At 48.1% G+C, this 12,093-nt stretch overlaps 1 protein-coding gene across 2 annotated transcripts in view; it reads left to right on the forward strand.

Annotated features, from left to right (window-relative positions):
- Positions 1–487: 487 nt before the first annotated feature.
- The window catches only part of DAPP1 (dual adaptor of phosphotyrosine and 3-phosphoinositides 1), a 43,097-nt gene continuing 31,491 nt past the window's right edge, over positions 488–12,093 (forward strand). Inside the window, exons 1-2 of one of the 2 annotated variants that reach the window (XM_045536890.1) lie at positions 488–638; positions 1,168–1,337. In XM_045536890.1, coding sequence (XP_045392846.1) covers positions 1,237–1,337 — 101 coding nt within the window. In that variant the 5' untranslated portion in view covers positions 488–638; positions 1,168–1,236. Of the gene's footprint in view, positions 639–1,140; positions 1,338–12,093 lie in introns of those variants that run through there. The other variant, XM_045536889.1, reaches the window with a different exon arrangement.

Below are 12,093 nucleotides of genomic sequence, written 5' to 3' on the forward strand. Positions count from 1 at the left end.
CTCCCTGGCATGGGCTGGCCTCCCCCTTCCAGCGGACCCTGCACTCCTCTCAGGACAAAATGCAGCCAAAAGAACTTTCAATGTGCATGTACAAACCAGTGACATGTGTGTCGTCGGACCTTAGTCTCCCCCAGGCTGTCTCCAAAGCTCGGGAACTTCTCACCGGCAGCCTGAGTCTTCAGGGTCTCACACATCACAGGGTGGGAGGGGGGCAGAGGCAATGGGGAGGGGACCCTAAGGACAGAACTCTGTCACCTGCAGAGATGCTCCCAGGGCAATGTGAGTCCTTTAGGGACAGCCCTGCTGCGGGCTGGTCCTCAGATCACAGAGAAGCAAGTTGCAGAGGCTGCTGAAGGCTGAGTGAGTCAGGGAGGCGGGGAGGGGAGGGGAGGGAAGGGGAGGGGCGGGGAGGGGAGGGGAGGGGAGGGGCGGGGAGGGGAGGAGAGAGAGAAAGAGAAACACACTCCTTGCTGAAGGTGCACAGAGAAGTCAGGCGGCAGCACAGGTTCCACTCCAGGGATCCAGACAGGTGGACTGTCCTCTGCATGCGGGTTGGGGTGCGAGGCCACGCTGGTGCAGGGGAGCCCAGGGCAGGACACGCAGCTCACAGACTCCGGCGGTTCTAATACACCCACGAGGTGGGCACCGGGGTGGCCCCTACAACCTTTCTCCCCTTCTTCTCCCCTAATCCTCCCTCCATGGAGGAAATGATAATTGTCTCTGAATCATCCCCAACCCGGGCATCAAGCGTGTGCTAGAAAGCTAGGGAAATTGAGCAGAAATGTTGTAAAAGTGCCAAAGAAAAACAAACTTCAGGGTCACACTAGTGGCATGACTCCGATTTCTTCACCCACTCTAGAGATGAGCTTTGCCGGTGCTCCTTGTGTGCACAGGACAGAAAGACGGTGGGTGAAGGGGCGCAGGCATCCTCCTCTGCACCCCAGAGGCTTGGGGGGAGACTGAGCTTCGGTCTCACCTAAGCAGTCTGGACTCAGCCCAGTCCCAGGGGGAGGGGGCTTCTCTTCATTTCCTGTGACAGAAAATGCCCTTGGTGGCGCGATGCAGTGTGGGTGTCCCCCGTTTGCACACTTCCTGGCTCCTGCCGGTGCCCCAGGGCGGTGAGTGTCGGTGGGAGGAGTAACCAAGTTTCACTTCCTCGCCCTGAAGACGCAGCCACGGCCGCTCCCCTCTCACTGCCAGCCCCAGCCTCTCTCTCTGCCTCTGCCAAGGGCACGAATGGGCAAAGCAGAACTTCCAGAAGGGAAGATGAGCACCCAGGATCCCTCAGACCTGTGGAGCAGACCCGACGGAGACGCTGAGCTGCTCCAGGACTTGGGGTAAGAGAGCAGATCTCCCCCCAGAGTGCCTTGTGGGGTGAACCTTGGCTCCGCACGCCCACCTGCCGGCTGCCTTTGATCAGGGGTGTCTTCATCCGCACCCCCCCCCACCTGCTACCCTTTCCACTTTTTTCATTCGTGTCTGTTAGGTATCTGGGGCGCCTTCCATTGTAAAAGTATCTATTCTTTTCCAGATGTCAAAATAGGCAGCTTGAGCAAATGGGATGGAGATCAAACACCGGGCATTCTCTGGGAATAGGGACAGAATTAGGATGCGGCAGGTGACGTTGCTCTGGTTGATGAATACATGTGCTGTTGGAGAGTTTTGAGCACTGGCTTAGGGACAGCAAGAGGACGGTGTGGCAGTCAGATAAATAGAAAGCCTACCCCGCTGTAGGGGAGAGGGACTTTTTCAGAAGACAGAGAATGAGGAAGTTTCTGCAGCGATCTTGCCGCTGTGGGTCTGTGAGCCTGTCTGGAGGGGCAGCTTTGAGCCTTTAAACACCGACAATCCAATAAGAGGATAAAACTTCTGCCCCTGACAGGTAAGTTGAGGTAGATGGAGTCACTGGAGTTCTGTCTCCTTATTGGAGTTCAGACCAGATGAGGCAACTCATCAGGGTAGTTAATAAAAGAAGGAAGTTTGTACAAGAGAGGCATGGGGGGATTTTTCTGGAGAAACTGAACCTTCCTCCTAAAGCACTGGGAATGTCCCCGTGAGGGGGGTTTTGACACCTGTGTCTGAGGGGAGGGGAAACCCTTCCCTTCTGTCTGGATACATAGCTTGAAGTCTTCACAACACAATGACACAGTCACCCTTGTGTGGAACGAGCATCAAACAAGTGTGAATGACTTTTGTACTAGTCTCGCATCAATTAAGTGGCAAAGCTAACTGTCTAACCTGCCAAGGGCTCTGTTCTTACAAAAAACCAAGAGAGTTGAAATCTCTGTGTTAAGTTTACAGAAATTGTATCTTTTTGTGTTGTGTTGCTGTCATAGTCCTAAATAAGTCCTGATTTTACATTTTAAGATTGAGGTCTCCGAATTTAACTGCACCTTCATTTGGCAAGTCAGATATAACAGCTAGAATTTCCGATAAAGAAAACTCCCCTTATTTGGCAGTCGGAGTTCCAGGCTCTCTCTGTCCTTCTAGATTGAATCCCCAAACAGGAGAGGCCAAAGTCCCCTCTGGGAGCACCCAAAACAGGTGTCACGAAGGTCAAGCACCGAAGCTGGACTTGGGTTCTCACCTAGTGCCCTACTGAACCGTTGACCTATAACGCTTTGCGTGTGTTTAATCTGTAGGCCCCGTCCACGACAGTAGGGAACTCCAAAGGAGAAACAGACAGAGGAGATGTTCAATTCCCGTCTTTTCATTAAACAAACAATCCTTGAACCAGACTCCTGTGGGCACACACTTAGATGACAGGGATGAACTAGACGACATCTCTGTGCCCCCCCCCACAATGCCAACAGCAGGAAGCCTGATTTCTGATATTTGTCTAATTTCCCAGTATAAATACTCCCATCATAGAAAATTTCAAGCTGCCAAAACTTTAACATCCAGCTTGCAAAATTGAACATTTAATAATCAACTTAAGCCAGTGCCTGCCCCTCCAGTATATCACTGATACACTTTTTATAGGTAATAATTTGAGACATCTATACAATGACTTGTTGCCTCTGCCAGAATAGTGAATATGAATGAAATCTTTTCTCTGAACCTTGAACCCATCGGTGAGGTATGATCCGTACAAAACCTTCTGATGAATTCAGTTTTTAAAAAGCTCCATAAGAGCAAAATGATGGAATGTAATTGATAGATAAAAAGTGGCTGGTTTTATGACTTCATTTTTAAGTTATTTTTAATACGTTATTCAAGGAGTTAGATAAATTCTTATGTTTGTCTTTTTGGTAGATACAAGCAGATACTTTAGTGGTTAAATTACAGAGGTATCAAAGTCTTTGTTCTTGCGTCCCTGTTTTTCTGCAGGCTCTGAGATATGTAAATCCTGCAAACGGAGACCTGGGCCGGGCAGATCCATCACTTCCCTTTCTAGAACATACGCCACTTGCCCAGAGCACAGGTTTATTATTGTTTTCTAGGGTACCTAAATCAAGCAACTCGGATGCATTTCGGTGGCTCACTTATAAGCGTCAGTCTCAAATCATTTATTTTCTTTCATCCTAAATGCATGAATGTGTCCAAAAGCAAAGTAGAGATAAAACCATCTTCAATTGTTGCTCAGCTCCACTTAGCCTGGGGTGTGGGATGGGGGGAGGGGGAGGGGGTGTCAAGGGAGGAAAGGGCTGGAGAGAATGGGGGGCGAGGGGGGACCAGGACAGCCTGTTGCTTTCAGAATGGAGAGCTGGGGAAATGAAACAAGGAATAAACACTGGAGACATCACCCGAGTAATAAACTGGCATAGAATTACTAGTTAGCTAATTATTTAAAATTCCAGTAATTCTTTGGTTCTAATAAAGATTCCTACAAGATAACGTGGGAATAGTATAGTTATATATAAGCGCAGAGACAAAAGAGATCTTGTCAAATAAAAATATTTCAGGATATTTGAAAATTAAACATTCAAATGATCTCGTCAGCCATAGTCCAGAGTGAAAAATATAATAAATATTCCCTTTTTGGATATCCTTTTCCAGATCTCAATTTTTATAAGAAAGTGCCAGTGTCTGGCTGGGTCGGCCAGTGCCAAGAAACTAGATTCTAAGCTCTGGATGTTTAAATAAATAAATAAAAATGTCTTCATTTCTCTGCCCTTTAATTTTCCACATAGAAGAGAAGGTTAGAGGAAATCGGGGAGCAGCAAACTTTCTTTTAAGAGAAGTCCAGGTGATCGATATTTTAGGCTTTGCCGGTCTCCCAGTCTCGGCCACCACATCTGCCCATGCTGTGCAAAACGGCCCGAGGACACAGAAGCAGGTTGCCGTGACAGTGCGCAAACAATGCATTATTTGTGGATGCTGACATGTAAATTTCATGTAATTTTCATGCGTCACAAAATATTCTTCTTCTTTTTTTCCCCAACCATTTCCGAATGTGAAACCACGCTTGGCTCTTGGTGGGTACAGGCACAGGTGGCTGGCAGGAGTTGGCCCTCGGCTGGGGGTTGCCTCCCACGGAGTAGATGACACTTAGCAAGACACTACCAGGCAGACAGTTTGCAGACACTGTCTCTGGTCTCCAAAAGGCATTGGCATCCCAACTTTTCACTGGAGGAGACTCAAGAGCAGAGAAATCGCATTGCCTGAAGTCCCAGAGCATCTGGGTCCCAAGCCCACGCTTACTTCATAAACCGGGCTGCTTCTCTGTTGTGACAGTCATTATTTGCTGAGACCACCTACTACAACCAGCACCGTGCCGGTCACCTGCATATGTCATTCAGCCTTCACAGTAACACTTTCAAAATAATGTCATCCTGCTCATTTCATGGACGCAGAGTGACTCCAAATGACTTAAGTGCATGGTCCAAGGCACAGAGCTCGTGAGTGGCGGAGCTGAGACAAGCCTCGGGGCTCACCCCAGAGCTGGTGCTCTTTGCTCTTTGCACTGCGTGGAGCTGCTCGGCACAGCCCACTGATCAAGGGTTTGCATCCTAATAATGGCAATTAGTAATTATTGGATGCTTAGCATGTGCCAGGCACTATCTGAAGCCCTTTGCATGTATGAATTTATTTAATTCACACATCGTAGTGAGGTGGGGACTATTTATTACTAGTGTCACCCCCGTTTACAGATGAGAAAAGTGAAGGACATGCCCCAGATTACATTCCAGTAAACCTTCAAATCCAGGAGTTTGGCTTCAGAGCCTTCTTGTTTGACCTCTAATGCAACTTCCTAATTTTCATCAAGCTTCTCTCTTCTTGTTATACCAGTACAACCTATGAGTGTCAGTGGTCACCTGGGAGAAGAGAAGAAAGTTCTGTGATTACCGCAGCCAACCAAGTTTATTACAAAAGACATCATTCCTTCTATTCCTCACACAATACACATGCACACGCACACACAGCGAGGCCACTCAGTACCCTGTTTGCAGAGGTGTGACAGCAACTGGAGCAAGGCGCTCGTTCCTCTTCTGTGCACAGTTCTGTAATCTTGGATTCTGAAAACGGAAGGCAGTTCTCCTGTGGTCGTACCACGGTGTGTAACCGGTGTGCGGCTCCATCTCTCCCTGCTTCAAGTGAATTTCCTCTTAGGTTGTTTTTTTTTTCTGTTCCTCTTTCAGGTGACTTCTCCCCCCCCCCCACTGATCCTACAATTTCTCCACAGTGGGTGGAGTCACTCGTTTCATTCACCTGCTCTGCTACTCAGTCACGGTCCAGCTGGTGCATGGTGACATTGGGCTGGGCAGCGCGGGGGAGGCCGTGCCAAAGGAGGACTGGCCGTGCAGGGACAGAGCATGCGTGTGTGTGCAGAGTTGGGACGCAGCGTCGTGTGGGCTGAGGGCTGTCACCCTGTCTCCATATATCAGCTACATGTGGCAGGAAGAGAGGAGACAGCTGGACGTGGAAAAGATGGCTTTGGAACTGATAGGGGTTTTGTTAGTTGAAGTCAGTAAAGATGGCATTGCATACAGAGAAAATGGCATGAATAAGATGTGAAAGTGGCAAAATACACAAGGATTTAGAAAATACAAAGAGCCCACGTGGACTCAGACCCACTCGGTCTCCCGGCCCCAGCCGGTGAGTCATTCAGTCGGTCCCATCTGGCCACCACCTCCCGCAGCCTCCGTCTATGAGAAGCTTCCACCAGTTCTTTCCTCTTTCCTGACCATGTCCCAGAGCATAAATTCCTATAATGAGCCCAGACACTCCTCTGTTAAAGTTTGGATGTTTAGGCTGTTCCGGGTTCCAAAGGGTCTAAAATAGATAGCTTTGGTCAATGGACAATAAATATGGACTCCTGAACATTTGTAGGAATGTGGCTTTACAGGGTAATCATGTTTTCTTTTTAGGTAAGATTAATCTGGTTGTCCAGTGGGATGGGTGGCAACCAGTGCAGAGCCAAGAAAATCAACCAGTGGTGCAGTTTCCAGACCAGTGACTGGGAAACAGGAGGGCTGGGCTGGGAATAACCAGGAAGGAACAGGTGTGGAAACCAGGAATTCCATTGAGCAAAATGTAATAAGTGATTCACACCCAAAGAAAACTGGTTCTCCTGCTTTCGTGTATTTTTTTTCAAAATGACATCAAAACATTTTTGAAAGCCTTAATGTCTCATAAATAGCTTAGTCCCTGGGTTTCATCCGACTGCTCCTAAGGTTCTGACTTGCTGCCAGTAGAGTCTGTGCTCTGGGTCGAGTCACCAGATGTCAATCCCCAGGAGCTAAGAGGTTTGGCTACTGCTCAGGCTAGAGCACAGCAAACTCATTTTGATGGTGAACGCTTAGGAGCAGGGCTGTAGGCTATTCATCGTTGTCTTCTCCATCTTGACAAAGAGCAGATGTGTTGGTGTTCATTGAGTTGCCCCAAGTTGAGTCAAAGCCAAGACCAGAACCCAAGGTTCCTGACTTCAGCCAGTGAGCCTTCTGCCACCAACACTGGTGACGAACTTGCATTCTTCACCCTCCGACTTGCTCAGTCCCGTGTATGCCCAGTGGTTTTGACTGGTGGGATAAACTGATGCTAGTTACGGTAACCATCTGAACCAGGGAATAGAGAACAATAACTAGTGACATAAGATCCGCCTGTATTTTTTACATCCCCCAAAGATGGGGGCTCTTTCCTGCAGCTGCAACTTTCTGAAAGTGACTCTCTCCACAACGGTAGGTTGTCAGTGGCAACCACAGTCTGAAGACAATCACCTGGAAGCACCATTTTATGAGACAGAGGTCACCAAAGTGACCAGAACAGAGGCAGAGTCAGGCTTGATCTCACTCGGAGATGAGCCCTCCTGAGACAACCTCTAGTTTTCAATCCCTGCCCGGTCCTGCCAGGCCTCCTCAAGGTCTCATCCATGAAATGTCATTTCCAGTCCAGTCCCAGTGTTCCCTGAGTCCTCGTCACTGGGGAGCAATCATGCTCCTTTGGTCTTGCAGCCATTCCTGCCCTGTGCAGGCTGCCCTGGGGACTGGACAGAGGGACCTCTGCTGCCATGAGATGCAATGTCCACCCGTCCTCCGAGCCGGCGGCTCTGTCCCTCGGATCTGCCCATGTCTCTGACTCCCCTGGGTGTGCTGATCCGTCCCTGAGCTGGGTTCTGTGGATCTCTCTTTAGGTGTCAGCATTCTTAGCTCTCTGGTTTCTCTGCCTCTGTCTCCTGGATCACTCTGGGTCTGCAGGTGTGTTCCCTAAGTCACGGTCCCCATGTGCTTCCAGCCGTCTGTGCTGGGCCTTTCTCTGTCTCCAAGTTTTGTGTCTCTCTTTCTATATCTCTGTCTACCGCTCTTTGACTTTGGTATCTCTGACTCTCGTGCCACTCTTGTGTCTCTGAATCTCCATCATCTCTGTGTTTCTATCTCCCACGACTTTTCGTCTCATTCCTCAGACACCTTCAAGAGCAGGTTTATCCTGGTCTCTAACTCCCACAGAATTCTCTCCCCGCTTCCAGTCCTGTTTTCCTTTAGCCCAGCCTTGACTCCCTCGAGAAAACTTTGGGTTCACCTTTAATTCATGAATCGAGATATTCACACACTCTGCCTCTGTCGTCACTCCACTCTGTTTTCTCAAGCCGGGGCAGCTGGCCTCCCCACGTGGCTCTGCTGTTGGCACAGGTACACCTGCACATTTAGAAGAGCAACCCAGACAACCACAACCGTGCTGGGTCCATCACAGAAAGCTCCCGATTTGAAAGACTGTGCAAAGTCTTTCTTCAGCCTCCTCTAGGCGTCCCACTACGCCTCTCTGAGACCTTATTAGAACTCCCAAAATCTCTCGCAAAGCCTGTGCTTTGTCCTCTCTACTTGGACAGGCGCCATTGCTGCCATCAGTGGAAAGAGAAGCCCACGCTTGTGAATACACGGCTTAGCATGCCAGTGTGGACAACACCGTTTTGTCTTAGATATGTCACAGCCCAACGATAATACAAATTGCAGCACTGGTAGCCCTGGAGTTAAGATGGTTCCTTATCCTAAACCCATGATCTCCGATGGCATGGAAGGCCAAGTGCTTTACCTTTCAGGAAACTGGAGACTCTAGCACCAACCCTATGGACAAGTGACACAGAGGAAATCAGCAGCCAGGCAAGACTATAGCGCGACTCCAGTGCCAAGGATGGATTAGCCCAGGTGAAGGTTGCTTAGAGGGACCGACAGACCCCTCTTACGTTCTGCCCCCCTGGTGCTCAGAAGGACTTCGAGGCCGGGTACAGGTTGGGCCAGAAAGATCAGTTATCTGTGTCATCCACAGCCGTAGGGAAGGGCATGTGTCATGCATTTGTCATTTTTGATCTAGAAGGTTCAGAGGGTGTGTCGGTCTTGTTCAAAAGTAAGAATAGGCTGGGCACAGTGGCTCATGCCTGTCATCCCAGTACTCTGGGAGGCCAAGGCGGGCAGATCATTTGAGCTCAGGAGTTCGAGACCAGCCTGAGCAAGAGCGAGACCCCCATCTCTACTAAAAAATATATAGAAAGAAATTAGCTGGACAACTAAAAACATATAGAAAAAATTAGCTGGGCATGGTGGCGCATGCCTGTAGTCCCACCTACTCGGGAGGCTGAGGCAGGAGGATCAATTGAGCCCAGGAGTTTGAGGTTGCTGTGAGCTAGGCTGACGCCACGGCACTCTAGCCCATGCAACAGAGCAAGACTCTGTCTCAAAAAAAAAAAAAAAAAAAAAAGTAAGAATAATTTCGAAAATGCAGAAAAAAGAGAAAATTTTCTAAAGAACAGTGCCTTTGTTGGCTATTCAACTCTAGGGCCTTGTTAGCAGCTTTCACATAATCAGGAGTTTCTGTTCTTGCTTTAGGTTGAAATGTTTGTCCTCTTAACAACTCTGATGGAACAGAATCCAGGATCCATTTCACTTCTCTTTGCCAGGAAGGAGAAAAATATGCCATGAAATATATGAATAGTCTATAGATGTGGGTTGCTAAGAAATTTTGTCATCAAGAAATATACCATCTATGCAATCAAGGAGTTGGCTGGTTATTTTTTAAAAGAAAAGAAATGTACAATCTAAATGGATGTGTGGCTCACGGTTAGAAATGCAAGATTGCTTTCTGTGCCCACCAGGTCTTCTGGGGTTACCGCACACGGCTCCCCAGCATGCACCTGTGCTCCAGCCGGGCGTTCATTGCCTGCATCCACCATGCATGTGTCAACCCCAGTGCCTTTGCTTAGGCCATTCCTCCTCTGGGAATGCCCTTTTCTCTCCCCAGTTAATGAATCCCATATTCATTCTTCAGCCTTCAGCTCCTGATCTTCCTCCTCCATGAAGCTTTCTCTGATTTTTCCAGCCTACCAGGAGCTCCTGCTCCTGCACCATTTACTGTCCAAATCACTCAGGTGATGGATATTTGGTGATTTTTCCATGTTCACCTGCAGACCCTTCTCTTTTCCTCTTCATTGATACCGAAAAGCAACTTAGTGAGTACTCCACTTTGCCTTTCCCTCCAGATGCCAAACACTGTGAACTCAAACCATTGATGTTATTGAGGTGAATTACAGTTTGTAGGCCTGAGAGTCCTTAAATCTGTGCTCCTCAGACTCTAAACTGCACAACAGTCTTGGGGGCTTGGCAGGTCGGGGTCAGGGCCTGAGAATGTGCATTTCTAGCAAGGTCCCAGGCGGTGCTGGTGCTGTTGGTCCAAACTCTGAGTAGCGAGGATTTGCATTGTTTATTTATTTTTTATTTTTGAGACAGAGTCTCATTCTGTTGCTCAGGCTAGAGTGAGTGCCGTGGCGTCAGCCCAGCTCACAGCAACCTCAAACTCCTGGGCTCAAGCGATCCTTCTGCCTCAGCCTCCCGAGTAGCTGGAACTACAGGCATGCGCCACCATGCCCGGCTAATTTTTTCTCTATATATTTTTTTAGTTGTCCATATAATTTTTTTCTATTTCTGGTAGAGATGGGGTCTTGCTCTTGCTCAGGCTGGTCTCGAACTCCTGAGCTCAAACCATCCCCCTGCCTCGGCCTCCCAGAGTGCTGGGATTACAGGTGTGAGCCACTGCACCCGGCCTGCTTTGCATTGTTTTAAACACCAGGTGCAGCCCATTGGTGGTCTTAGTGGGTCATGTGAATATTTGTTCAAAAGAAATAGAAAAGAAAATATTCAAGTAAATAGCGTACAGAAGGATGTGTTGTTTCCTGTAACTTTGTGTGTGTGTGTGTTTGTTATATATGTGTGTGTGTGTGTGTGTGTGTGCATATATAGGCAGCGATATAAAACGTATTTTATATTGTTGGCTAATTCAAAAAGTTTGAAAGCCTCTCCTTTAAAGCTGCGGTCCCCAAGCCCGGGCTATGGACCAGTATCGGGCTGTAGCCTGTTAGGGACCCAGCAGCAGAGCTCTGCCGCTTGCCCACCTCCCACATCTGTGGACAAAGTGTCTTCCATGAAACTCAGGAAAGGACAGGGATGCACAGCAGGAGGTGAGCACTGGCTGGGGGGGACAAGAGTATCTACGGCCGCTCCCCATGGCTCTGGCCTCACCACCCCAGTTCCACCTCCAGTCCCCCATCCCCCCCCACACCAGCAATGGAAAAACTGTCTTCCATGGAACTGGTCCCTGCTGCCAAGAAGGTTGGGGACCACCGCTTTCAAGGACAGAGCAAATGAGACATAAACTTAGGTCAATAAATGAAGACAGTAAAACTCAACGGCCCAAGAAACTATGAAGGTTCCAATATTCTGGGGCAATTTTCCCGATGGTTCTAGCTGGAAGAGGCATGGAATGACAGGAAAGACGGCTGGACTGAGGACCAGCTGCCCGGATCTCGCCCGTCTGCCTTCACTGTGGCTGGGTTTATTTCCTGCACCTCACTAAGAGGCAGCTCTGAAAATTCTTTGGTAAGTGGGTGTTTCCAAGTGATAATACCACTGTTTCCTTCAAGGGCAATTGCTGGTTTTGATAATTTTTTAAGCCCAGTGCAAATGTTTTTTTTTTTTTGAAGCTTGATTAGTCTCTGCCCTGTTGATACCGCTAGCTTTGAGACATAGTTACGGTGATGCGTGGGCCGTAGGGAGAAAGGAGAATGTAGCATCGCTTCTCATGTATTATTATAAATAGTAGCTTCTTGCTCTTTTTTACTTCTTTGGAGAAAATGAGACCAAAATAATTTATTTTTATTTATTTATTTATTTATTTATTTATTTATTTATTTATTTATTTATTTTTTTAGTTTCAGGAAAATGAACCTATTCCAAACTGCACTGAAGTGTGTTCCTAACACCTAGCACAGTGTCTGGTGTATTCCAAATGCATTGCACAATTTAGCCAAGCTTGTAGCTTGCTTTTTTTTCTGCAAAAGCTAAAGAATTGTGTAAAAAGTTTATAAAAGGAGACCATGTTCCAATATATGAAAATAAGAAGATTTTCCTCTCGGCGTTATTACTAGTCACGTTGATGATGGGAAAGCGGAGGTTGCTACTCGCGTGGGTCACGTAGTTAATAAGCGAGAAGTCGGTCGTGGGAGCAGACAGACCAGCCGAGGAAATGACGGGAGACAAAGGCGTGACCTGTCCTCACCAGGGGCCTCCCCGGGACTTGTGTGGCCCAGGTGGCTGCTCGTTAGCAACTCTCCTCCCTTGGCATTTCCCTGTGCTACAAAGGTTTCTTTCTGCACTCAATTCTAAAGGC

The sequence above is a fragment of the Lemur catta genome, chromosome 24 (genome assembly GCF_020740605.2).
Source record: "Lemur catta isolate mLemCat1 chromosome 24, mLemCat1.pri, whole genome shotgun sequence".
Classification (NCBI taxonomy): Eukaryota; Metazoa; Chordata; class Mammalia; order Primates; family Lemuridae; genus Lemur; species Lemur catta.